We start from the raw sequence: 27,272 nt of genomic DNA, 5'->3' as shown, positions 1-27,272 counted from the left end.
AAGTATAAGGTGGAACCTTAAAATTTTAATTAGAAAAGATAGCTTTCTCTTTCACCTTCAATACAGCTGTAAGTATGAGGAAATCCTCTCTCTTTTTCCTCCAATCTAATTGTGATTTTACAATGTATCTTTAGACATGGACAAAAACTCTGCAAAAACTGCAGTTACTATAGTGATTTTAATTACACATAATCTGAAAACTCCCAAACATGCTATTCTAAGGGTTTTACTGAGAGAAAAAACACTAATCTGTAAAATAAAACCTAATTTCTGAAAGCTAGTAATTTTGTTCTATTACTATCACAGAGAACACCAAGTGACATTCAACAGCTGATTTTTTACACATCACTAAAATGAAAATGATTATAATTGTGGCCAAATTACTAAAAATGAAAATTGCAACTGAGCTATGTAGAAACAAGAACACAAGCCCATTATGATCACTTTGTGTCAGTCTCCAGCCATATGGTATGTTTGATATGCCACTTGGAATACAGCCCCCAAATGGGAAATTTGGAGTGTCTACCAATTCTGCCAGAACTGTCTTATTGCCTCTGCCACTGATGCTAGTCAGCCTAAAATATTGCCCTGTTTTACTTGATTTACACAGACAGCAATATATTCTATATTTACTTCAACCACATTGAACATTCTAACACCTCTAAAATACGAAGTTTATAATTTTAATAGGGAAAGACCAAAAAACTTCTAAAACTGAATTCTCACCTTCCCACTGTAACAAGCACTTGTTAACATTAGCTGCCTGGGTTATTCCTTGGAAGAAATAAAATCGGCATCCAGTTACTAGTTACTAAAGACAGAGATATGCATAAAATATAGAATATCCTGAAGAATATCCTAGAAAGGAACACTATGACTTAGAAAATGCTACACCATTTGACATTTAATTTTTTTTTTTGTCTTGCAGGGTGAAGAACAAGATAGGCATGAAACACATCAAGAAGAATTCTGGCGGTGAAAACCCAGAGACATCTGCTTCAGTCACACAAATCTCACTGACTAAAATCAGAAGCAAAAGCTGACAGACCTCATCGAAGCTGACTTTTTGTTTTGCTGGTACTGCTCAGCTGGTTGTTGGGGCAAGGGATTTAGCAGCTGAACAAAAAGACTGTATACAGCAACCTGTTAAGAGTGTATTACTACTGCCCTCACAGTACTTGAGTGACAGAGCTGTACAAAGCAGCACAGACTCTCACTGCCTAAGAGACACACAAACAGTTTGCAGTTCAAAATCATTAGGCAGGAACAGCATCTATAGTGGAAGTGATTCAGATTTGCTCAAAGTATAAAACCGCTTTCTCTCCTCACAGCTCTGCTCACTGAGCTCTTTATTTCTAGAACTCCAGTAAAAGCCATATAAAGCCATTACTAACAGCCTCTTTCTGGTTGTGAGCAATTTCTCCATAAAGAGCAGCTCTACAGAAAAAAAAAGAGACAGAAAATCTACAGTAATGCACTGATCAGACCCAAAATGACAGTACCAAACATGAATGCAGAACAAATCTGTCATTTTGCATAGCTTCAATGTGAACTGAGCACGTTAACAAAGGCAAAAGTGCAGGACAGAAGAACTGGAGACAGAGCTGATCAGGTGGGCTGACCAGTCAGCTAAAATGCATTGTTAATGTATTTGTTGTACTCCATGTTATGATCTACAAGTTCCCCAGAGTAGCTGTGGTCTCTGTTAAAACCTGCAGCCATGTAATTTGTGCTGTAGCTTTGATAGCTTAAGCTCTGGACCATAAGATGAAAAAACTTAATTCTCCTACTATAATTCACAGTCCTGGAGAACAACCAAGTTCTTTTTCCTTCTTGAATCCTTTTCAAGGCACTGAGTTCTACTAATGAGAAAGCACTGTATAAAACCTGCTTCTGTAAGAAACTGTCCACCCACATGAATTTTGTTTGGTCTGAGAGATGGGCAAGAAACTGGCTCAGAGCTCCCACTCAGAGTGCTGATCCATGGTCTGTACCAGGGCTGGCAGCCTGCCACGAGTGGCAATCCCCAGGGATGGACATTGGGCCTCACTTGTTCAGCATCACCAAAACCATCTGGATGACAAGAGTGTGAGCACTGTCCCCAGGTTTGCTGGTGACCCCACACTGGGCAGTGAGGTGCACATGCCAGCAGGGAAAGCCATCTCACAGAGCAGGACAGGCTGGAACAGGGAGCTGCCAAGAGGAACGTGGAGTTAACAGGGACAAGTGCAAGGTCCTGCAGCAGTGATGACACCAAAGAGCCTGGCACAGGCTGGGATCCTTTGCTGAGGGGGTGCTGGGGGTGCACAACAAGAGCTGAACAGGGCCCAGCAGTGGAGCTCTGCAGCAGTGACAGCACATCAGATGCTGCCATGCACCCACAGGGACACCACCAGCAGAGATGAGAGATGTCACCATCCCAAACTACCAAGAGCTTGTCAGGCCCACCTGGAGCACTCCTGTGTGCAGCTGTGGTCACACAGCTCAAAAAAAGGAACAGATGGACTGGAGAGCATCCAAAGGAGAGCCATGAAGATGACGGAGAACCAGCCCTATGAAGAGAGACTGAAGGAATATTATCAGTATTTTACTCCCTGGAGAAGGCTCCAGGGGATCTCATCACTGTACATAAAGAGTGGCTGCAAAGAGGATGGAAGCTGACTCTCCACAAGGAGTCACATGGAGAGGACAAGTTGCACCAGGGGAGGTTTCATCTTGATATAACAAATATTTTACACTAAGAATGATCAACGCCTGCCCACATATGCACAAATACAGATAATCTAACTGAAATATCTAGATAAATATCCCACTGTAATTGCTGGCAGATTCTTGCAGTTTTGGCATAAACTTGAGTCACAATTCATTGCAGATACTGCCTTTTACAGACTGTAAACAATGTGCTAAAACTTCACCACCAATTTTTTAAAATTACGAAAATAGTAGAAAAATATACCAAAACCCACCAGTAGTTAAGCTGCAATGACATAGCTAAAAAACCCCCCAACCTGTTGACTAGGGAAAGTATCTAGTGTAACACTAAGGTTAGTTTTAAGAGTTATTATTTATATTTAAAGTTCTCATTTATTGGCTCTTTATAACCTTAAAACAAAGAAGTAGAGTTTACCATGTACAGTTTACTCTAGGCTGACAAACCCTTGAATAGATTCATCAGTATTTCTTTCTCCTTGGCACTCTTACAACAAAATCTCCAATGAGACTTGAAATCCACTAATTGTAACTACCCTGGTTCTTCTGTTGTCTCACTTATCTTTCCTTATCGTTCCCAAATCAATATTTTTCTTGCATTTTCTACCTGCAGTCTTTCAAAAAACTTCGGTCCAAACTTTGAGCATATCATATTATTCTTTGCTGAGAAAGCTGACTACTGGTATGGGCATCTCAAGTCTGGATACTGCCTAATGAATATTTTGAAAAAAATCATCTGAACTGGGCTGAAAAATTAATTTCTTGACCACCAGACCCTCTGGGACTAGAAAGAGGAACATTTGAAATCAAGAGGTACTAATGAAATCAAACTTTCCTTTCCTTGAGAACCCAAACCACTGGTCTGAACACTGCTTTGGCATCCAAAGAGTTGGAATTTTCTCCCTGGTTCTCCATTTGGAAAACAATAAATGTACATTTCTACAGAATTCCATACATTCAACACTCCATTGTTTCAAATAAATTCCATCTGTGCTATTTAATACACAATTAGTTCAACCTTACTGCTGCAGTTAAACTGGTTTTGCTATCACAGCTAAATTTTCTGAAGATATTCCCAAAACATGCTACAATCTGACAACATGACTGTCAGTCTCAGTACTGATTATTAAATAGCACAAAGAAATTGTTTATGTTTCACAGGAGGATGAAAGACCACATAAATGTATTTCAAGAATTCTATCTTCTGCCAATTATTTTTCAGATAAAATTGCAAATGTTACATTTAACGTCTAATTGTTGTTAAGTGTAAACAATAAGAAATTAGATACATTAGAAGTGCATATTTCAGATGAAAAAGAAACAAACTCCCAAATTAGGTATTATTTTGGATATTCATATGGCATCATGGAAAACCCAGTTATTTCAGAAAAGAACATTTTAGAGATTATCTTTGCAAGGAACATGTTTTTTGCAGTAAACAAATAATGCAACTCTAGAGAAGCTGTTTAATGGCCAAATAAAGCCCTCTAAAGAGAGAACAGAGGAACACCTAAAAATAACATTCTCAAAAATTATACAAATAGATGCACTGAATATTACATTTCTATGTACAAAGATCTAGAAACATACTACTGTGAAGTAGTTAGAACTTTAGAGCTGCTTTTTTCTTTTATTTCATTAAAACAAGCTGGTTTTAAACGAAGCCTTTCAAAAGGGGAAACTCCTGTCATTGCAGTCAAGCAGGCACTTTGCTGGTTTTTTTTACTGGACCACAAACTACATCTCTGGTAATATCCATCAGATTGCAGAAAAATGGACAGCTTAGATTTCATCAAGCCACCCAGGGATGATGCAATGCTCTTTCTCAGTGGACAAGAACACAAAGGCACATGTGCAAATACTGCCTTAAAAATCAAACTTCCTTTTTCCTAACTACCAATACAGTGCCAACTGCAGCACCAATGGACAAAGGCAGTCCAGTAAGGCCTTCCAAAGAGGTGGTGCATCTAATCAAGGCTTATTCTCCCTGCTCCAGTTATTCCTGAAGAGTCACTGAGGCTACACCTACCATCCATTCAGACAGCCCTGTGTGAAACAGTCTTCAATGTACAGAGTACTTGGAACAGGGTGACTGCTGCACGCAGGTAAATTGGGTTTTGTTTGAAGAACAGTCAAAAGAAAATGTATTTTAAAAATAAAACAATGAAGAAGAGTTTTTGTTGCGTCTTTTTGCCCTTATTTGAAAAATACAAAACTCTAAAAAATTGAACTTGAAGGACACACCAGCCTAAAAAAACCTCATTGTTATTTGTAGTATTGCTTCTACCAGTATTAGAAAAGCCATCTTATCTCCTCTTTTTATCCCCAAACCTAGATGAAATCTCAAAATCCTGAAGTTCAAATGAAGTTCTGGGGAAAAAAAAACAAATGAAAAAGAGAGAACAAGAAGCAGTGGAGAATGAAGTAGTGGTATTTCATCAGCTGAAGTAGTGATATTTCAATCTGTCTGTACCAAGGCAAAAATGTTATTGCATACAGTGCATGCAATACATCTCATACATGTATGTTATGCAAACAGTGAAAAATACAAAGATTTCATTTTTATGTTTTAGTTACATTTTTCTGTCTTAACTTTAATTACATTATCACTCTCAATAAGTGCTTTGAGTAAAACTAAAGTTAAAACTTCCATACAGTTTCAGAAGATGAGAATATAAAATAGGATTGCTAAAAACACCAAGGTCATGGTTTCAATCCCTGTATGGGCCATTCACTTAGAAAGTGAGCTCCACGACGTCTGTGGGGCCCTTCCAGCCCAGAACATTCTGTGAAGTCAGAAGCAGCTCTTCACTGTATTCTTACCAGTGTTGGCCAGCAATAAGGATGTAAGTTAAACTGTTAACTGGAACATCTTTTATTTTACAAGGCAAAACAAAATGGAAAAGACATGTTTTTTAGAAAGCTAAAGGCTGGCTAAGAAAAACATTTGTAACTTGTCAAGATACAACCTGAAGTCTCTTCTGAGAATTGCTACATGGATAAATAAAAGTGAGATCATGGACATATGTAAGTGGTTCCTGCATGCATTAAAAACTTTTCCATAAATAGTTGCCTCATTTGTCACAGCATTGAAGAAAGCTGGCAGGTTAAAAAAAAATAAATCAGAAAGCACCTGTTGTTCAAAAGGAAGAATACTCAGAAGTGTTGCTGTCACTTGATTAATTCAATGTAAATTTTTAACCAAGCATAAGTCAGTAGCATTTGTCAAATCTGACTGCAAAGTGATGTTATTACCTCAGAGCGTAAATGCTGGAGAGACTACAGGTAGTGACAGAAACACTCTCATAGTCACTGCTGGAGATGGAGCTGAGGGGGGAATCGCGTAAGCCATCCTGAGAACTGGAAAAACACACGGAGACAAAATGAACTGCTGAAGCAAGCAAAGGCAAAAACAGCATTGACATAAGTCATGGCTTGGCATGGGTCATTCAGAAATAAGAATAAACTGGCACTTGCATTTTTTTGCTCTCCAGATGATGATACAAACCTATTCCGTTTTCTTTCCAAAAGGACAAGCAATTCAGCAAAGTCAGTGGGCACACATCTCACAACAATTTTCAATTTAATTCATGCCATACAGTTAAAATGCTCAGGAAATAACTGTGAATCTCACATTTTCATTGGAGGTAGAGGGAGTAGCTTGCCCATGCTGCTAAGTGTGGTATAACTTTAAATCAAAGATATAACAAAGCTGAAAGTTCATAAAGTCATCTAGGGTTTCAGGCCAAGGCACAGTAATCCATACACTTCAAAAACTTCTGAATATTGTGACAAGTCTGACCTATGTTTGCTCTCCATAGGAAGGAAATTCCGCATTGTTTTCTGTTAGAAAACACAACGTTGACACTTGGGTGATGGAGCTGAATGCACCCACCCCTAAGTTTGCTCAGTCCCTCTAAGTGCCATATATGTACCTCAAATTTTGTGCTTTGAGCCAACAGATACCCAGGAAGGAGCAGTCCCATGGCAAACCACTGACACTTTGTTTGCAGAAATCCACTAACTACTAATTAAAAGCATATGACTAATTTAAATGAACGGTAGACAACTTGTCTCTGGCATCCCATGACTAAGGAAAAGCCTCTAAAACAACACATCATTTCAGATCTTACATCATATTATCAACATAAACTAGAATTAGAGGAGTAAAAGTAGTTTCATAAGCACTTATAAAACTATCTTGTAAAGACCAATTTCTTGTTTGAATAACAATTTACTGCTCAGCTACTGGAAATTCCACAAACTGAGAAAAAAAATAATATGAGATAAGAAAATATAATCTTGAGCAGAGATATCAAAGTTATATTGGCTCTAGGCAGTGCAGAAAATTCACTCAAGCCAGCTGAACTCAAATGTTCAGTCAACAAATCTTTGGACAATACAAAGAGAAACCTAAGAAACATCTCCAGTTAAAAGAGATACTTAATATAGGTCAGGGTTATTTCACCTTACTTGTCCACAAGTACGAGTAGATTTTTTAATGTCCTTTTGCTTTTTAGATATATGCAAGCCAGTTATGTTTCAAGCTCTTTTTTTCTGCCAGATTTACTATTACAGCTATTTTTTCAGCTAGAAGTCTGGAAGAATGCTTAAGGGGAATTCTTCAAAGCAGTGTATGGAAGGTATGTGCTCTAATCCCACTAAGAAATAATAGGATTTGTTTGCATACCTCCCACTAATCACTTGGAAAATGTACCCCTTCATGTTTCTCATTTCTGACTGCCAATCTGAAAATAAATCCCAAGTGTACCATGCTTTAGTTGAAAGGAAAGACTTCACAACCAGAAAATAATTTTATCAGACTAGAACAAAAATCTATTTAACTTTCATTCGTTTTATGTAATTTCCCTTGCTAATTCTGCTCATTATGAAGAGATATATGCATTTAAACAAAGGCTTACTCTTTTATAGCTCATCACCTTTACCCATCCAATCTTACAATATGGTCATGCTACTAAAATGTAATTTTACTGTCTGTTTTACAGCAGCTGAGTGATATTAAAAAAACCATTAGCACACAATTTCACACCATGATTAGGCAGGTGTGGTGGTGTGCTCAGCCCTCCCTTTCCTTTTTAAACAAAAGCAAGAAATGGCAGTCTGAATGTCTGTACCCAAACTGGGCTCTGGGGAGACAGGTAACACCACAGGAGCCAAAGGCCATAAATCTTGCACAGCAGCTGGGGGCTACCTGAGCACACACCAGCCCAAGTACAATGGGTATGCAAATATGACTGCAAGTCACTCATTTCAGCCCAAAAATAGTGGACAGGCCAGGGCCTGCTGAGCTCTCCTGTGTGGCAGCAGCCTGCATGCCAGGATCTCCCCCAAAGGGATGGATGCCTCTCACAATTAGTCTTCAAGGCTGAGTGAATCCTTATCACAGCAGATACTGAGTAAGTGAAACTGGGAATAAGCATGCTGAAATGTGGAAATATTAGCTAAGTGACAAAAAGATTGACTGAACATATATAAATAATCCTTTAGACATAAACCATTGATCAGGTCTGGGACTAAGTCAGGATCCAGCTCCTCTTGGAGCTGGATATCTCAAGACTCAGTGAAAGAGTCTTCCTGGCAGCTTTGTTTGATCCTGTCCTCCAGGCACTAAATATTGAAGTGTTCCTTGTCACTGAACCTTGTTAAACTGCTCTTCCATTTATCATGGAATTTTGTTAACTCATTGTCTCACAGCAAATACATCACTGCTTCTCCCTTGCAAGTCAAGCACGTCACTCTTTTGTTCAGAATAAACTAATCTTTGAACAGCACAATCAGGAAACAAGAACAAGTAGCAAACTCAGCATCTTCTTGTATGCTCTTCCACCTCTCCACCATTTCCAGATTTTTCCAGCGTAAAAATCCTGCCAGCTGATTTGGGTAGTAATCATTTTTCTGAAAGATGTCAGGTTTGCTGTCCTTCAGTGCTTTCTGTGAAGCTCTGCCTGCTATATTTGCAGTCCAATCAAAATATCTCAGTTACCAGTATTTAAGCACTTAAATTCCGTTTTCTTAGGTTCTTAGTTTTCTACTTTGTTTTAAAGAATTTAAGACTTAAAGTTCTTACTGAGCACCCAAAGGGCTTACATTTTTCCCAAGAACTCAAAAGTTCACACATGTTTTTTGGGAGTTGAATGTAAATGCTCTAGGCTAAAACATAAACCAAAGCAAGCACCACCCTAAAGTAACACCTCTCTGCTAAGAGCAGATATTATTTATTACCAACATTGATCCAAGACATGAAATCCCTTTTTATCATCAGCTACCTATGTGGAATGGACATTCTGAGAGAGAAGGCAAAGCAATAAAACACCTTCATGGTAAGTAAACCCAGTGAGCATGATGAACATTAATGGCCCACAGCCAGCTGGCATTATCAACCATCTCAATGCTACCTTTACTTTCATCTCTACAAATGTCTTCTCAACAGGCAGTAAGCCTCACCTCATCTCTTCTCCATACTTTGCCTCTCATTTCAATCTTCTCTCACTCCATGCCAGTTCCTGTCAGCACAACTCCTTCTCACCAGTTTCATCATCTCACCAGTTTTTAAGCCTTGTCTTAGCCCAGTTTGCCATTCTAAACTGCTTTATAAATGCCTTCATTTTCCACTTCTTCATTTTTCTCTCGGGGCACCAACCTGACCAGGCTGAACAATCTGCTGAGTTCAGGATGAGAAATCCATCCAATCAGTCATCACTTGGCAATGCAAACTGCTTGAACACACTTGACACAAACCACACTCACAGACATTTGTTTGTTGTAATAAACTATGTGTAGTTCAGGCAATTACAACACAGAAACATTTTTCTCATTCCTGTGTATCCATATAGACTGACTCATTGCACTGGAAACAGTATTTATGATTTACAGTGTTTATTACTGATTCATATTCAGGCTGTAACTCTTCACATAAGTTCTGTGTTTATTTAGTACTAAGATATGGGAATCCAATAATGATAACTGTTTTACACTTCCTAAGTGTTATACTAACTAGCTTTTTTAAAAACTCCTTAATAATCACTGCTTTCCCTCTGAGTACACACAGTCTTGGGATAACTGTAGTTTTTTTTTTTATTATTAGTATCTGGCTGAAGATCCTCTCTGCTTTTCTAAGGTGCTGGCAGATCCTGAGGTGAATTGACCTGTTTTTCCCATCTCAAGATTCCCATTATTAACTGATGATGGCTCAGCACACACACTCATTAGCACAACCATAAGAGATAATCTGTGCATAAAGCCACATTCTGCAGCTGGGAGCTGCTAACCCTTCCTTCCCACATCAGCCCACAGCTGACCTGAGCTTCACGACATCATGCTCATTTGCAATAACTTTGTTTTGGATTGGGACTCATAGGCCTGCTTAAAGTGGGGAATGTGGCAAAAGTTTCTTTCGTTTGTAGGTTTTAAACGCCTACAGTGCTGTTTTAAAAATTGCATTCTGGTACTGGATAAAACCACAATCCATGCTCATCAAAACATAATTCTTCAGCACTTCTGACAAAATTACAGAATAAAGATTTAAGGACATGGAGCAAAGTGCCATGGGATGATATGGCTGCCTCTTTTCATGAAATACTGGCAGACTGAACCAATGAACCCTTCACTGAAAGCTGTTGGTCACCTTTTCTAACTATTCTAAAAAGAAAAAACAAACTGAAAGCCACCTCTATTTTATCCATGCTTTTTTCTACTGGAATGTGTTTCTAGCCTCTCACATTTAATTAAACCTCTGCTTCAGGGGACAGTTCCTTCATGAATGCTACTAATTGAATACAATTACATTTCATATTACAATAGCTAATTGGCACAAGTATTGTTTGACTGGCTTACTACATGAGGGTTGACTAAAGCCTCATGTGTCGCACCAAATCCACTCAAAAATTATCTTTTAAAAGTTTTTAACTTGTCATTTCAGGAATCCCTACTTTGAAAGCTAATATGGTTCCCTGCTTAATTGATATTTGGACCTAGTAAAAGGGAAGCTGGTATAAAACAGTGACACCAAAGCTTCATAACAGCAGTGGTGTTATAGGATACTGCACAAAATCAGAGTTCAACAGGCAAGGTAAAACACTGCCATTTCAAATTTGAGACCTGTGTTGTTAAAAAGAAGGGGAGGAAGGACTGAAACAATTAATTTATATTGAATCTGAATTTGGCTAGTTGCACAAAGGCAATAAACAGAATACTAGAAGGGGAACAAAGAACTTCAATCAACAGCCAGATAAAGGATTGCTTAAGGGAAGTTTTGCAGTTAAAAGGCTGATGTTTGATTCCCAATCAAGTACTATTTGCTTTTTGCTAAGAAGAATATTTGATGAGAATTTTTCTTTCTCCTGAACAGCCAGTTAAAAGACTAATCAGTACAAGACAATAAACAGACATTTTTGTTTACCGTGAACTTGTACAGCTGTCCCTAATTTTTCATAGAAAAGCCAACATTTTCATGTAAAAATATACACCATTTTCTTCACTCTTACTGTGAAGACAATATTCTAGAAAAGCATAAATTTAAGACATTTAATCAAGTAAATTTGAATTTTAATATCAATCAATTTAGTTTTGATAAAGAAATACTTTAGAAAAGTTAGAAACTCAGACAAGCTAGCAAGGTACTTGGTGTTAATTTGGTTTTATTTTTTTTAGCAAATGTTAGCCATCCTCCAAATACAAATGGCTGAATGGCTGTTTTCCATGCATTTATAAAGGTGGAATGACTTATCTTCAAGTTACGGCACAGACACATCACATGTTGCTAAGGAGTGAACAAAATAAAGTACAGGCCAAAAAAATCAAAATTAGAAACCAACTGTCTGAAACAGGTGTTCATTTTTTAATGAAGTTATTCTAATATGTTGAGGAAATAAGATTTTTAATACATTGCAATAGACTATTGTAATATATAAATATTGTACAATATATACAATTTAGGATTAAAGAATTGAAAGACTAAGAAAAGAGATAACTTGAACACCAAGCTCAAGAATAAATTATTCCTCTTATTCTAGAGTTGCAATAGAGTTGAACAAATAGCAAAACATGCTCTTCCAAGGACATCTCATTCTTCCTCCTTACACTGCAAAAGCAAAAGGCAAAATATTCTGATTTTTAGTCCCCACAAGTAAATGCAAACAATGCCAGCATCCAACAGCTGCTGGACACAGCTGGAGCTTGCAGGAAGGGTGAAGGTAAGAAATCCTCCTCACTACCAACTGCAGCTTCTTTTGAAAACTGTCACTGCAAAAGGCTTCATCAAGAATACATTCAAACAGATCAAGGCAAATGCAAAAAAAAATTGTAAAACTCACGGTAGACATTTTAAACAGACCTGCAGTGGAAAAGAGAAACTACACTTAATAATCTCTTTTTTTTATATCAGAACTGTTCTGAGGTCAGTATTGTAGATAAACAAACATGCAAGGGAACCAGGTATTTAAGACTAAAACATGAAAACACCAGCATTTTATGACAACATCAAACAAGTTGCCAAACTTCATAAAACATTAGCAGGTTTACATGGACTCCTCAGCTCCAGAAAGAACAGAAAGACAAATATTTACAAAACACACACAAAAAATATCTTCCCTCTTTGTAGTTTTCTTTCTTCTCTGAAAGAGCATGAATAATTTTACATTTAAAAGAAAGAATTGGTATAGCTTGCTCCTGATTGAAAAACAAGGAATATTAGATAGAGATTTAAATAAAGCCTGGTTGTGGGGTTAACTTACATTGTTTTTTACTCCAAAACACCAAATGGTGGGGGTTTTTTGTAGTTTTATCTTCTTACGTTCCATTCTTACATGGCTTTTCCCCCTTTAACTGTTTGTTTTGTTACATGACAGCCTTTATTTATCACTTTGTCCCTTCAGCAAGTCAGACACTGCATCTTTGCTAATGCTTTTCTCTTATTTGCATCTCATCAGCACTGCTGCCCAAGACTTGTGTGCTGTTGCTGTTCCATATCTTTGAGATACAAGCAAATAGCAAAAAAAGACATCAAATCAGCTAACACTTAAAAACCCAAGAAGCAGAGACCTGTCAATAGCCAGTGGTGGTTGTCTGTGATGGTGTGACTCCATCAGCCACAAGGGAAGGGCTGTGGGATGTCATTGAGCTGCAGTTCTCTAAAGCCTCTGACACAGTCCCTCAGAGCATCCTTGGATGCAAACTGGACAGAGATGGATGCAGTGCATGGACTGTTTACGGATAAGAAATTGGCTGGTCAGATCCAGAGGGCAGTGGGCAATGGCTCAAATCCCAATGGACATCAGTGACAAGTGGTGTCCCTCCAGGGACCAGAATTACTTAATATTTCCATTAATGACACAGATGAAGGGATTGGGTGCACCCTCAGCACACGTGCAGGTGACACACCTGAGGGACAGGACTCCATCCCCAGGGACCTGGGCAAGCTCCACAAGTGGCCCATGGCAATCTCATAGGCTCTAACAAGACCAAGTGCTGGTGACCCAGGGCAGCTCCCAGTGCCAGCCCAGGCTGGGGATGAACAGATCCAGAGCAGCCCTGAGAAGCACCTGGGGGTGCTGTGGCTGAGAGGCTGGACATGACCCAGCCATGGGCACTCCCAGCCCAGAAACCTCCCTGTCCTGGGCCCACCCAAAGCACCGTGGGCAGCAGGTGAGGGAGGGGATTCTGCCCCACTCAGGTGAGACCCCACCTGCAGCACTGCATTCAGCTCTGGGGCCCCACCACAGAGGACATGGACCTGTTGGAGCAAGTCCAGAGGAGGCCACCAAGAGGGATGGAGCACCTCCCCTATGAGGAAAGGCTGAGAGAATTGGGATTCTTCAGCCTGGACAAGGGAAGGATTCAGGGTGACCTAACTGGGGTCTTCTCCTACCAGAAGAGAGCCCACAGGAAGGATGGAGAGAGACTTTTTACAAGAGCAGGGAGTGACAGGATGAGGAGGGGTGGCTTCAAACTGCAGGAGGGAAGGTTTTGATTAGATAGAAAGAAATTCTTTACTGAGAGGATGGTGAGGCCCTGGCACAGGTTGCCTTCAAGGGTCCCATTCCTGGAAGTGTTCAAGGACAGTTTGGACAGGGCTTTGAGCAATCTGGTCCATGGAGGTGTCCCTGCCCATTGTAGCTGTTTGGAACAAGATCTTTAAGGTTCCTTCCAACCCCAACTATTCTATGATTCTATGAAATCTTTAGTAGAAGAGTGTTTGATCTTTATTTTAAACTCCACTGAATTTTGTCGCTAGACAGAAAAGCCTGAAATACCAGCTATTTCAGATACAAGGATTATTATGGTAAACCTTTCTGGATCACAGAAATTACACCTATAATGTCATATTGTGTAGTAAAATAGTTTAGACTTACTAAAACAAATGGTTTTATCACAACAGTCACATTTGAGAGCTGCTTTATTCAGAAAAGGGAAAGAAAATTTTCTTCTACCTGGTGACTTACAGTAACTAGAAAGTAAATACATTTATCAACTTGATAAATGAGCCTATCCTGCAGCTATTCCATGTGTATGAGATTGCTTATTGTTCTAGCTAATGGGTCCATCATTCTGAAAATAATCTACTGTCTCCAACATTTCCCCTATGGTTAAGCTGGCATTCACAAGCATGTAATAGGGAGCAGTCACAGAAGCCTAATGTGATCTGCCAATTTAAAAATATCATCAAAAAGTAGTGATTAGTCATTGCCCAGGCAGCATGAGTAAGGAAAGGTCCACAAATTTTGGAACTGAATTATCTCTTTTCCTGATAACATGACTAGTGATTCATAGGCAAGACCCCAATCATATATATATATATATATATATATATACATATATATACACACATTTAAGGCAAAAATAGGATCTATCCACATATAACTTTTTAATCTAGTTCTCAGTAGAACCCCAGCATCTCCATCTTTCACAGAATATACCTAAGGAGTTGTATTAGAATGCTTCCAAATAAAGTAGCAACAATCTAGTAACAAAATACCTCCATCCCTACTGCTCTACTGCTGCAAAGGTGGAATACTTGACAACTCATAACAGATGTACTGTAGTCTCAAAAATGAATACAGCTAATTAGAAGAAGTAATTAACAAAGTATCTGTCTAAAAGGCTATGGTGAAAACAGAAAATCCAACTAATGTGTTAACAAGATACTCAAAAACATTCACCCAAGAGTTTTAGAACTCAAGAATGAATAAGATGAATTATTAAGCTCTCCTTTAAAACTTCCCTGATGCCTGGAGTCTAAAGCTGGCCATCCCTAAAAAAAAAGGACTCCATAGGGATTCAAACAGCTCTAGCTCTGTGAGCCTGATTATCATACCAAGCAACTTTAAATGTATCCAAGGCTAAAATAAGTAGACAACAATATGAAGGTCTGTCTGGGAAGACGTAAGGTGACTTTTGCAGAGGGAACCTCTTGGGAGCTCTGTGAAGGGGTCAAGAAGCTTGTGAAGAATGGTGACTCATCTGTCAAGCCTCTGGATTTTTAAACAGGTTCTGTCAAAATACCTCACTTAGGGCTTTTAGGAAAACTAAGGAGCTACAGCACAAGAGGGAGGGACTCAAAAAGGACAGATAATTCTTAATCACAAACTGGGAGAAGCTGGTAAACAATCACTTCTCAGAAAGGTGAGATTTCATTGTTGAGCACCCTGGGAGCTTTGGTTTTGTGCATCATGTTCAAAAACAGGAAAAGCAATGAGCTCTGACAGGTTACTACCCGTGTAAAATTATTATCAACCAAAAGAGACTGCGCAATTGCCCAGCCCCTCAAAGTGTGAGTAACAGGTACTAAAACAGCAAGACTTAACAGGTAAACACATGGAGAACAACTTCAGCATCAGATACAGAATGACAGCCTCTGAGACCACCAGTAACATCTTGGGGCTTTAGCAGACAACTTCAAAAAGAGCCTCAGCACACCACTTAGTAAGAATTCCAAGTCAAACACTGAAAATCATTGAAAAACAACTGAAAGCAATTATGGCACTGTGCACATCCACAGTTTGCTCATACCTTGAGTAAGTGCAGTTCTATCACTTATTGCCAAGAGGAAATGGTATAATTGAAAATTGCTTAGGGCAAGAGATAAGGCATGATCAAAGCTATGGACAATCTGTGGACAACTTCTGAACAAGTAGGCTCTTACTTTGCCAATCTGAAAAAGTAACCAAATTGACAAAATGTGACTTAGGTCTACAAAATCACAACAGGCAGGCGAGGCCAGACAGGAATCAGGAGCACACAAAAGCAAACAGGAAGACAGACTTACAGAACTCCCTGTAAAAGGATAATTCTCAGATAAAGTTTTAAACAATATTAGCAGAGGCTGGATAAGACAGTGGAGAAGTTACTACATTCATAAAACATGCGAGGCTGAAATAGCAGCTTACAGATATATATAATTTTATTAAATTTTACAGACCTGTTCTCAAAAATTCATTTAATATCCTACTCAAGGCAAAAACTGGTAGACAAAGAGTCTGAATTTTGTATTATTTATGAGAAAACTGATTAGACACAGTGATTACTTTTACATAGTAGTCCATTTGAAGTGCTGCAAAATCATGGAATGTCAAAGGGATTTGTGAATTACATCTTAAAATGAAGTCCACTTAGAAACCCTGTTGTAAGGCGTTTAATATGATCATACTTGCAAGCCTAAGATAGCAAATAGTCAGAATAACAAAAAAGATAAGTCGAGTTTTGGGCATGCTAAGTCATATTTAACCTGTAAAAGCAATTAGGTCAAGGCCAAAGAACTCATGATTCCATTTCCACTATCAGTAAAATATTTCATAATTCAATTGGTACACTTATTTCTGTAGCTTTTATATTGTGGTTATGCTTTGTGGTTCAAGCTACCTCCACTGTGTTACCCTGAACTCTGTGAACATAAAATGGGAGAGTGTGCATCACACACACACAGAAAGCCAGCTGTCACAGAAGTACAGAAAACAAAGGTAACTTAACTCTAATGTCTTCCCTCTGCTTCATGATATTAATACTTCAGGGAAACCAAGGATTCACTACAAAACAGGTTATCCTCTAACAGTATACCAAAATGAAGTCAGGTTTTCTACTGATCTATGTAATATCCCTTGTGTCTAATCAAACTTGAGGTGAAGTGTGGCATTTTCTTTACTACAAGTATTATGATGTTATCTCCCTGTTATCAAGTTAAGTTCCTTACTGTCATTAAATATACAGAACCTTAATCCATGACCTCCACTCTTCTATCAACTTTGGCTGAAATGGTCCAACAGCTTTAAGAGCCACCTCTGCATTCTGTCTGAAGGCTCCTTCAGCACACACACATCCACAGGTACACTTGTGCCCAAAGGCAACATGGTCACATCATCCCCTTTCTCTCAAATTAAGCCAAGGTAAAATGTGTTTAGATAACAATTTAATCCCATGCACTGATGCAAAAGTTAACTTTTTAGTATTTTCCAGACACACTTCTCCTACAAAACAGCAGAGGACAAGGGAAGTAATGACCCAGTACTGTTTAGCAGCAGTGCCCTCCTGGATACATTAAGCAGGTAATGTAACATTGATTTCAATGATACAGAGACACTGGATGATTAAAATTCAGATCTCCAAATCTTTTGCAGTAAAGCTGAGGTCCAATAAAAAGCTACCTGCATTAAAAAATATATATGGATAAATTCCTTAATCCTGCAACACTATTGTCCTTAAAATCAACATTAACGATACACCAATCACTGCAGTAGAAGGGTACAGGAATTTATGTACATGCAAATTACTACCAAGACATCAAGTTGCTCTTACCTTGAACTAGATCTTGACTTTACATCTTCCTTTGCTGTCCTTTCACTACTAGCATCTTCATTGTAGTCCGTTTTTTTATCACACGGTTGTTTCCTCTTCTCCCACTTCTTCTGCTGACTTGAGATGCTCTCTGCTTCTCCTTGGGAGTCACTTTCTACTTCTACCTGTGAACCTGAGGAATGTGCCAGGCACTTAGAGGAGGTTGGCAGTTTTTGCTCTTCACTGCCAAAGTCTCTTTCTGCTAACAAAGCAGAAGTTTCAGGTTGTAATGTTTCCTGCGCAGGGACTGAACTGTCCAAGTTATCTACATGGTCCATTTCCTTACACTTTACTAATGTGTATGAAGCATTTACAACACCTCCTGCAGAATGTTTAGTCTTTAAACCTTCAACACCGTCCTCCCTGCTGTCTTCACAGCTGCCACAACACACACAGGAATTAATCAGACAGTTTGTGGCAGCTATACTGAGTTTATGGGACTCATCCTCCTCCTCATTTGCTAATGGATTAGCAGATCCAGGAATACAGCTAATAGCTGCTTCTGGGGTTGTTACTGGGGATTCTGAGCTAGAAGGAGATTTAGGATTGAATATTACAGTAGCAGATATTTTCATTCCCCCTGTCCTGTGCGCGATCACTTCTGCCGTTTCCGCGTCGTCGGCGTACGCATCCCAGCCATTGAGGTATAACTGTGAGTCTGCCCCTTCCAGACAGCTGCATGAGTTTGGAACTGAAATGCCAGGCATCTGTTTTCCATCTTCAACATTGTTATTATTGCTTAAGTCACTTTCAGCATCTTTTAAAAGCAAAGTCTCCTCGGTCTGATGGCCATTCTCATAAAGCAAAGCATCTCTATATTGCAGGTTCTGCTTTGAATCGTGGCAAGGGTTATTCACCCAAGCAAAAGTATCACTTACTGAATCCAACCCTGCCAGGGCTTCTCCTGCTCCATCTAGGTCATCCATAAAAAACACTCTGTCCTCTTCATCAGTTAAGTTGTCAAGATGGTGTCTTGTTGGTGAAGCTTCAGCACTAGAACTGTTTCTTAGGCCAGCTCTGTGAGCTGGAGACTGACAGATGCTCGGGGGGGAAAGCAGAGAAGACATTTCATCGCCGACTCTGTGCACCATCCTGTTCAGCTGCTCCAGCTCCTGCTCATCATACTGCATGGAACAAGCCAGCTCAGCCTCTGTGTTCTCAGCTTTTGCTGAAAGTTCCTTAGGAGGCAAAGCTGCAGTTATGCCTGGTGCAATGACAGAGGGTACCTCAGGATCTGCTCTGACAGGAAAATCCACATCTTGGGAGATGCACAGGTTACGTTCCAGTGTGTGCAGCTCATCCTCGGTCAGCGTCTGAAGGAGATCCCTGAAAAAGGAGAAATACACACATCACTTGTCATTTACAATCATGAGGCATTGATGCCAAAGATTTTAAAAAAGCTTTTTCTGTTAGTGCAGAAATCCAGAACTTGAGGGCACAGAATACTTTTGACTGTGTTATTCAGTGCATTTGGCATTCATATCCAGAGCATGTGACTACTGATGCCTGAATTTGAGATTACTCATGCAAATAGAGGGCATAAAATTATATACATGCTTGCAGTGAAGCCTCAAAATAAACCAAAACACACACAAAAATGGAAATTTTCCCCTCCCCATCATTTATAGTGAAAATGTCACCCACAATTAAATTTATTTCATCATTTTACTTTTTTAATTCACAAATTTGACTTGGATTAGCAAACCAATTTTCCATCCCTCAAGTTGATTCAGAAAATTATTCTGCAAAAGTGTACTGCAGAAGTTTCACAGCATTAAACTGTCAGATAAAAGAATTCAATAAAAGAGTAATACTGCTTATTCACCACTGGTATCTGGAAGCCACATCACTGAAACTGGGATTGGAAGTTGGCGTTCTCCTGCCTCAAACATTGAAGTCAATCTTCTAGCTTTGTCTGGCATAAACTTCATTTTCTTCACAGTGGCTACTATGGGCTGTGTTTTGGATTTGTGCTGGAAGCAGTGCTGATAACCCAGGGGTGTTTGTGCTGTTGCTGCCCAGGGCTCACACACAGCCAAGGCCTTTCCTGCTCCTCACCCCACACCAGCAGTGAGGGGCTGGGGGTGCACAAGGAGCTGGGAGGGGACACAGCTGGGGCAGCTGACCCCACATAACCCAAGGATATTCCACACCACATAGATGGCATCAGGCCAGGATATAAAGCTGGGGAAGGAGGAGGAAGGGGGGGGTCATTTGAAGTGGTGGCATTTGTCCTCCCAAGGCACCCTTACGTGTGATGGAGCCCAGCTGTCCTGGGCATGGCTGAATTCAGCCTGGGGAATTAGTGAGTTTATTCCTTGCTCTGCTTTGCTTGTCTGAGGCTTTTATTTTATCCATTAAACTGTCTTTATCTCAACCCATGACTTTTCTCCCTTCTACTCTTCTGCTTTTCTCTCCAGACCCACTGGAGGGTGAGCAAGTTGGCTGCATGAGGCTGAGCTGTCATCCAGGGTTAAACCACAACACCAGGTCATTAAGGACTAAATAAAGCTCCTGCATGATGTTAAGGACAAGGCAGGGCTGGAAGCAAACACTGAGCAATTCAGCAAACTGTGTTTTCTATAGACATGCAGCATCTTCAGTGTTACCAAGTGTCCTCAGTACTGCAGTTTAGGACTATGGGCACCTGAAAACAAAGTGTTATTAAGTGCTTGATAACTCAAAAACAAATCTGCAGACACAGCAGCATGTAATTTTAGGCCTGAATTTGATTTACATTATCCTTCTCAACAAGAAGTCACATATACAAATATCCTCTGTCAAGAACTGCTGCTACTATTTCCAAAGATCAGTAAGTGTATTTTAGCATAAAACAATGGATGGGAAAAGCAAAATCTGTTCAACAGAGGTTAGGAGTTCATTATTCCTCATGTGTTTAGGAATAATTCGTAAGCAGGTAACATACAGCTGTAGTAGTAGTAGTAATAATAATAATAAGCACATATTAAAAGAATTCCCTTAAAGGAGTAACTTTGGTATAAAAAAGAGGTCAAAAACCCCCATTCAATACATCTCACACCTTGATTTCCAGTAAATGGTTTACATTCTTAACTTTCTAACTCAAAGATCAAATATTTTTGCAAGTACTACCAATTTTTCAAATAGCTCAAAATGTACATTACATCACTAGTATCTGACCTGTATACCAGCTACCTACAGTTTGAAAAAGCTAACAGTTAAGACAAATATTCTCAAGTCAGAAAAAAATTATGACTATGTACATTCCACACCATGAACATTTTCTTTTAAAAAAATCTTGCTTTATATGAGTAATATGACCTTGAAAAAAGTTCTAAGCTTCCAGTAGTACCACTTGTAAGAACAATTGCAGTATTGTATCCTCCCTCTTCACACTCTGTAACTGAGAAGTCAGAATTTCCTAGAATGATTCTATCTGCATCTTCAAATCTAAGGTTTGACCATTTTTTTTAGTCATAAAAAAGTAAGAAAGGAAAATGGGCAATCTTTGTTAGACCCACCTGCCTAATAAGCTATAAAGCAGTATTGCTATTAAACATACTAGAACATTTTAAATACCTATACATTACTTTTGTCTACACAGTATGTACTGATACCACCTTATTATTACTCAGATCTTGTATTTAACCAGTGTCTGTAAGAGATTAAGCACTTGAACATCACTGCAAAAACAAACTGAGAATGGCTTAAGTTTTAAGGCCAACATAAAAAAAGTAGAATTATCATTCCAATTATTTTGGAAATAATTATACCAATAGGATGGAAAAAAACATAGAAGAACATCATTGCTGCCATGAGGCTTTGCATTATGAATTTGCATTGTGTTAGTGAAGAAACACTGATGTAGAATTTTATAAACATAAAGTAATGTGTTATTTTTAAAAACAAACAAGAGTAAGCACAGAGAAGTAACAGTGAAGGTTTTAAGCTTATCCCTCACATATTCAAAGGCATGAAGACATAGGAAATTTCTAGGTTGGGCCAAGGTCCATCAATTAGAGAATCCTGGCACCTCATGGGTCCTAAGGAAGAGCAAAAGCACAGGACAGACCCACAGGGATCCCTGTGAGTGCATCCTTGTGGCTGCCAGCAGCCAGGAATCTCTGAACCAAGGCAGCATCCCTGTGCTCCACAATCCACAGGGAGCTTTTCTTGCACAAACTGAAAATTGCGTGTCAGCAACTGAGCAACAGAAAAGTGCTTAAACATCAGCTACCCTTCTCCATACACCACAGTCACACACAAGTTATCAAAACAAGGAAATGAGCAACTTCTACAAACAGAGGCTGCACCAGCAACATGCAAAGGAATTCGCTTTCCATCCAAGCCCATCAGCATAATTGAGAATGATCCACTGGGCCCAGGAAAATCTAAGATGGAATCTTTGGACATGCAGCGTCTATTCTGGGGTTTTATTCAGTACAGAACACCACATGGCAGCACCCAGGATTATTGCATGTCTCAGTGTCCAGAGCTACTCTGCTTCCTTTCCAAAGGCTCAGAGAGCCTGGCTGCTCAGACCTATCCAACACAGGTTTCACACATTCACTGCAAATTCAGGGCTGGAAACACATATTTACTTTATACTAGCTAGCTCCATGGACTTGAGTAATAGATTCTATTTCTGCCAATAACAACACCCCAAAATTTAAGAGTATGCAGTTTTGAGGATAGTAAATAAAGCCTGGTTAAACAACAAAAACAACAACCACCAGTGGAATCAGCTGACAATCCTCATGTCTTTTCAGGTGAGTCAGATCCATGCAGCCTTGGAAGAATAACATAACCAGCTGAATTACACATGGTAGTCTACCAGCCCTGCAATTTCAGTAGAAAAATAATCCTGCTTTAAATTCAAAGGGAATATGCTCATTTTCCTAATCCAAACACAGGAAAATTTGCTATTAACAAATACAGCTTATTCTAAAAGAGGTTCAAGTAATTACCTTCACTTCTCTAGTTAAAAATTCCCCAGATTCACCAGTCATTTTTAAGGATGACAAATGTTTGAACAACAGGTACCTTTTAGATACACTGTACATTAGATTATACAGGACTCACTGCCAATCTGTCATGTTGTAAAATGACTATGAAGATACTGAAAATGAATGTTAACCAATATATGGAAAGAAATGTGACATTTCACCACTAAAAAACTGAACATCAGGCGTCATCACTAAACTTTAAGCTTTGATTAAACTGTAGCTGCTTCAGTGGTTCATTTCCTTTCTGCTGAAGAAGCTTTAACTCATTGTGCTCATATGGACAAAAAGGATTTCTCCCTTTGCTTACATTATTCAGAAGGCACAGGTAAAGTCAGCTTCTGCAATCCACCCTGAGGAGCAGCAGTTGCACTTTCTTCTCAGAGGGGTTTCAGAAAATACTGAGTTTTAAGAAGTGCATGTTGAGGTTTCACCTGCTTTTTTACTCTTTTTGGCATTGTATCACAGAAAGGCAATCTAGCTTTAAAAACAGGAGGAACATTCTTCTTTCAGTGGTTACAGCTACTCTCTGTAAAACAAAGCAAGTTCTTCAGATGTGCTCTGCCTGTTACAAGCAGCAGCAGAGATTTGCTCTGCCTACTGCAGAACCAATGAAAATATTTCATTTCTACTGCCAATATCCAGGGTACAGAAATGACAAAAAAAACTTCAAAGACATGAGGCCAGATGTCTTTAAAGACAAGTCCAGCTTAACAGAGGTCAGGGCCACAAACATGCACATTTCTCAAGCCTCCTCCATTAACTTTCTCCTATTCTGACCAGAATTTTAAACTGCCTTGTTGTCAGAGAACAGCTTAATTGCCATGTCCAGCCTGTGCTTCAGTTCATGCTCCAAAGGGAGCACAACCAGCTGCCCCAAAGGAGCTGCCACTGTAGGAGCCTGCTGCAGGTACACAGATCCACACACATCCCCCCACTCGTGCTGTGCCCTGCTCACCAAGGTCCACAGATTTGTCTGACACACCCACACTGAGAAACCAACACTGAGATATGTGACAAACTGCACTGACACTCCTTTACTGCCACAGGTTTGAATCAACTCAAAGTTTTGAACACAGCAACCTCGGAAAAACTAATACAGTTTTCTCCCAGCCACTGTGCACACAATGTAAAGAAAATAAATTTACACTGCCCCACCCAATTCTTTAAAACACAGAGAGTATGCATACTACATTTAATTTCTAGCCAATGATACAGAAAGGTTTCAGTGTATTTAAAATGGCATGATTCTTTGATTCTGCACCACTTGATGTGCACCTCCTTGATTCTGCACCACTAAAATCCATGGGGACCCTGCCATCACTTGGAATGGTCTAGAAACAAGCACCAGGAAAGCCAAGAGCTCTGAAACAGGGCAGGATAAAGGAGTGCTGCAAAATCCCGTGTTTGCTGACTTTGGAAAATCCCTGTACAGCAGCCTCAAAGGCATATGTAGTATAGGCAGTGTTTTATCACAAGAATGTTCAGTGTGACAGGCCCTCAGTGACATATCTGTGCACAGAGTAGGTGATGTGATCTGGGTATTTCCTAAGCAGACTGCAGCAGTTTGGCAGAAATGGTTCAAACACCTTGGTTTCAAAGGCAGAAGGATAGCACCACTATATAATTATGCTTTGGTAGATGTAATGCTAATATTTTACATACAAAATAAAAGTCAACACAAGCACCTGGCTTATTAATTAAAACATTCAAAGCCATAATTTGATGCTCAACCTTTCCAAAAACTCAGCAAGAACCTTTTTCTCAGAGTCTCAACAATCTCTATTGTTTTCAAAGTTGTCAGCCACCAGTAGGACACCAAAAATTTTCATACCTAATAGATATTTATCTTCTCTGCTAGCTCTGATTTAATTATGTGGATAAACATAATTAAATACGGTACTTATCTTTGCCTTACGGATATTTTAGGATAATACAGTTTTAAAATTAATTACCTGTAATCCTACAAAATAATCAGCTCTATGATGTTACTCCATGAGCTAAAATACTTAGTTGGCTAAAAAGTTATAGAAATTTACAGAGAAATTCACTGGGATGTGATCACATTCTGCAGTAAGATGTTCTATATTCTTACAACAGGCACAGAACTGGAATACAAAATGCAGCTGTTTTTAACAGCAAACTTCTGAATCTGTTTTCATGCCTTAACTACTGGTGCTGGAGACAGGAGAAAGACTCCAGGGAAAAACACTCTTCTCCTTTGTTGGGGAGCAGAAGTATTAGTATCAAATATCATTCCATCTTCTTCATAGGTTTCTAAGAACCTTCTCACAGAGTATGGATTGCAGCCTGATGAGTTAAAAAAAAAAAAAAGGCAAAAAAACCCTACACAGCTGAGGGACTTTTAAAATTAATTCAATTACTCTGTATGAACAGCACACTTATTTGCATCTCATTGTTATTTTCATTCAATATATTTTCCATTCAAGATTATTACTAAAGGATCTTTCTGAGTTCAGTTCTTGCCAGTATTAGAGTTCCTTCAATTCAGAGACTGCCAGACCTGGAATTTCATATTACTTCTTGCTTGAATTTTTGCTCTGATAGATGTTATCTCAGTAAGAACACTTTGCCAACTTTGTCTCCCAGACAACTGAAGTCACATTTTTTAATGTTCCCTTTCCTTTACAGAATAAATACAAGTCTTAAAGCATATCAGAACTTTGCCAAAATTGAATATGAAAGATTTCTATTTTTTAAAGTTTGCATGGAAAACTGTAGTTATTGAACAAACAAGGATTTTACAAATTTGTTTTCAACCCCAGAGCTACATTCACAGTAAAAAATTAAAATTAAATGAAAATTAAATGGGCTGAGCAATACAGTGACTTCACTGATTTTCATTTTCCACGTTGTGGAATATGAGGAAAATAAAGCAGAAAATACAGATTATGAGAAGAATATTAGCTTTTAAGTATCTTTTTGGCTTTAGACAGCAAGTGGAATGCTGGGGAAAATAACTGCAATAGCCACATATTGGGAATAAGGTAATTTAATGTAAACTTCATGGACTTTTCAAGCTTCAGTACCAATAAAGCTTTTTCCTCCTTCTAACTTCAAGTTTTGCCCCTCAGTTCATTTTGTTATTCTTAACCCAGTGTTTTAAACTACCATAATTACTCAAAAAACCCAACAAACCAAACATTCATTTGTCAATTTTAATTCTCAGATTTCAATATGAATATCACTAATGTACCTAAAAATAAGACTTCTAGACAAAAATACTAGGAAGCTTTCAAGGGACACACAAGGATGTGGTCTAGATATTTATAAAGGCTAACTTCAGAAATAGCTCCCCTCTGAACCACCCTGACAGAGCTCACATTCCCTCAGGAGATGCCTCACCTCTAAGGGATGAGAGGAAATCAATCTGGATATAAACTATGTGAAAACTATTCTTGTATCAGACTGTCACTATGACATCCAGGGAAGGCAATAAACTGCTGAAAATTGGACACAGGGAAAAAACCCCAACCTTTCAAGTTATCTCTCGAGATTTCTAGGAACAAAAGATGCAGTTAGTCTATAAATCTGAATTTTAAGAAAATAACAGGGCTTATGGATTAAGAAAATTTTTTAACACCCAGATAAAATACCTGAAGAGTGAACATAAAGATCCTTTACAGATACAGCTCAATTTCTCCAAAGTAACAGATCAGTCTTCTAAAAACCTCAGCTAAGGAAACAAGATTTTAATGTTCTTTATACTTGAGCCAAAGCCCACATCTGCAATGGTAACCCACACTGAAGCATTATGGAAAGAAGTATAAAGTGATTCATCCTGTAAAAAACAAATTTACAATATGAAAAACTGATAGTCATTTCTATTAGGTTAAGAATTATCTGGGTATTGCATCATAGCATAACAAGAAAATGTAATAAGCCTAGTTAAGCAGAAACATGGATGCTAATTAGAAACAGAATCTCCCAAAAATAAACTCTAACTTTAGGACTTCAGGCATCATCTAACCAGAAGGAAAATGTGAAATGCTATAAAATGATACTCAAAAATAAGAAACTATCACAGAGATTAAAGTTCAGAAAACTACCATGAAATGAAAACCTACATTTAGTTATTTCATGGGTATATCAGGCTGATGAGAGGAAAATGCTGTTTATGGTTAACACAGCAAACAGAAACACTTTTTTAAGCATTTATGAGGACTCTGATTTTCACTTCAGAAGAGAAGCAATTACAACTATCATTTATTACTTGCCTTATTTTTCTTAGCAAAGTGTGAAAAGGTCTGAAGAGCTCAGACATATCTTCTGGTTTATGGTCCAAGTTTAATGGTCCCTCGGAGTAGACAACAAGGCCACTGTAATTCAAACACATGCATGAACACACACAAATGAAAATTTTATTACACAGAGCAACCACTGAATAGTCAGAAAAGCAATTGTACATAAACATTAGAACAACATTTAACTACACCTCGTTATCTTATTTTTGTATTATTCACCCACAGCTAGAATTAGATGCTATTTAAAGTAACAGGAAAAAGATCCTCTCCACTCTGTTCCCCTTTCTTAAACATGGCAGAAAAAGCAATGGAAGCATAAAGGGAAGAATACACATTTATTTCATTGCTGCAGCTGAATTAAAAAAAACCAACCAAACAAACAAACAAAAACACAAAGAAAACCCCACAAAGGAAACCTATTATCAAGTACATTGGGGGAGGGCCACTGATTTGAGATACTGCAGATGGCTTT

General features: G+C 38.7%; 1 protein-coding gene across 4 annotated transcripts in view; it reads right to left on the bottom strand.

The window, feature by feature from the left end:
* The window catches only part of ZFYVE28 (zinc finger FYVE-type containing 28), a 146,118-nt gene that overhangs the window by 24,974 nt on the left and 93,872 nt on the right, over nucleotides 1-27,272 (bottom strand). For 2 of the 4 annotated variants that reach the window (XM_058024561.1, XM_058024562.1), the window contains exons 7-9: nucleotides 26,774-26,875; nucleotides 17,515-18,879; nucleotides 5,965-6,069 (exon numbers count right to left, since the gene is read on the bottom strand). In XM_058024561.1, coding sequence (XP_057880544.1) covers nucleotides 5,965-6,069; nucleotides 17,515-18,879; nucleotides 26,774-26,875 — 1,572 coding nt within the window. The remainder of the gene's footprint in view (nucleotides 1-5,964; nucleotides 6,070-17,514; nucleotides 18,880-26,773; nucleotides 26,876-27,272) is intronic. The other 2 variants (XM_058024563.1, XM_058024564.1) reach the window with 1 other exon arrangement.

This window comes from Melospiza georgiana, chromosome 5 (assembly GCF_028018845.1).
Source record: "Melospiza georgiana isolate bMelGeo1 chromosome 5, bMelGeo1.pri, whole genome shotgun sequence".
Classification (NCBI taxonomy): domain Eukaryota; kingdom Metazoa; phylum Chordata; class Aves; order Passeriformes; family Passerellidae; genus Melospiza; species Melospiza georgiana.
Note: the sequence above shows the minus strand (reverse complement) of the source record. Positions and strands in the feature narration are given on the sequence as shown.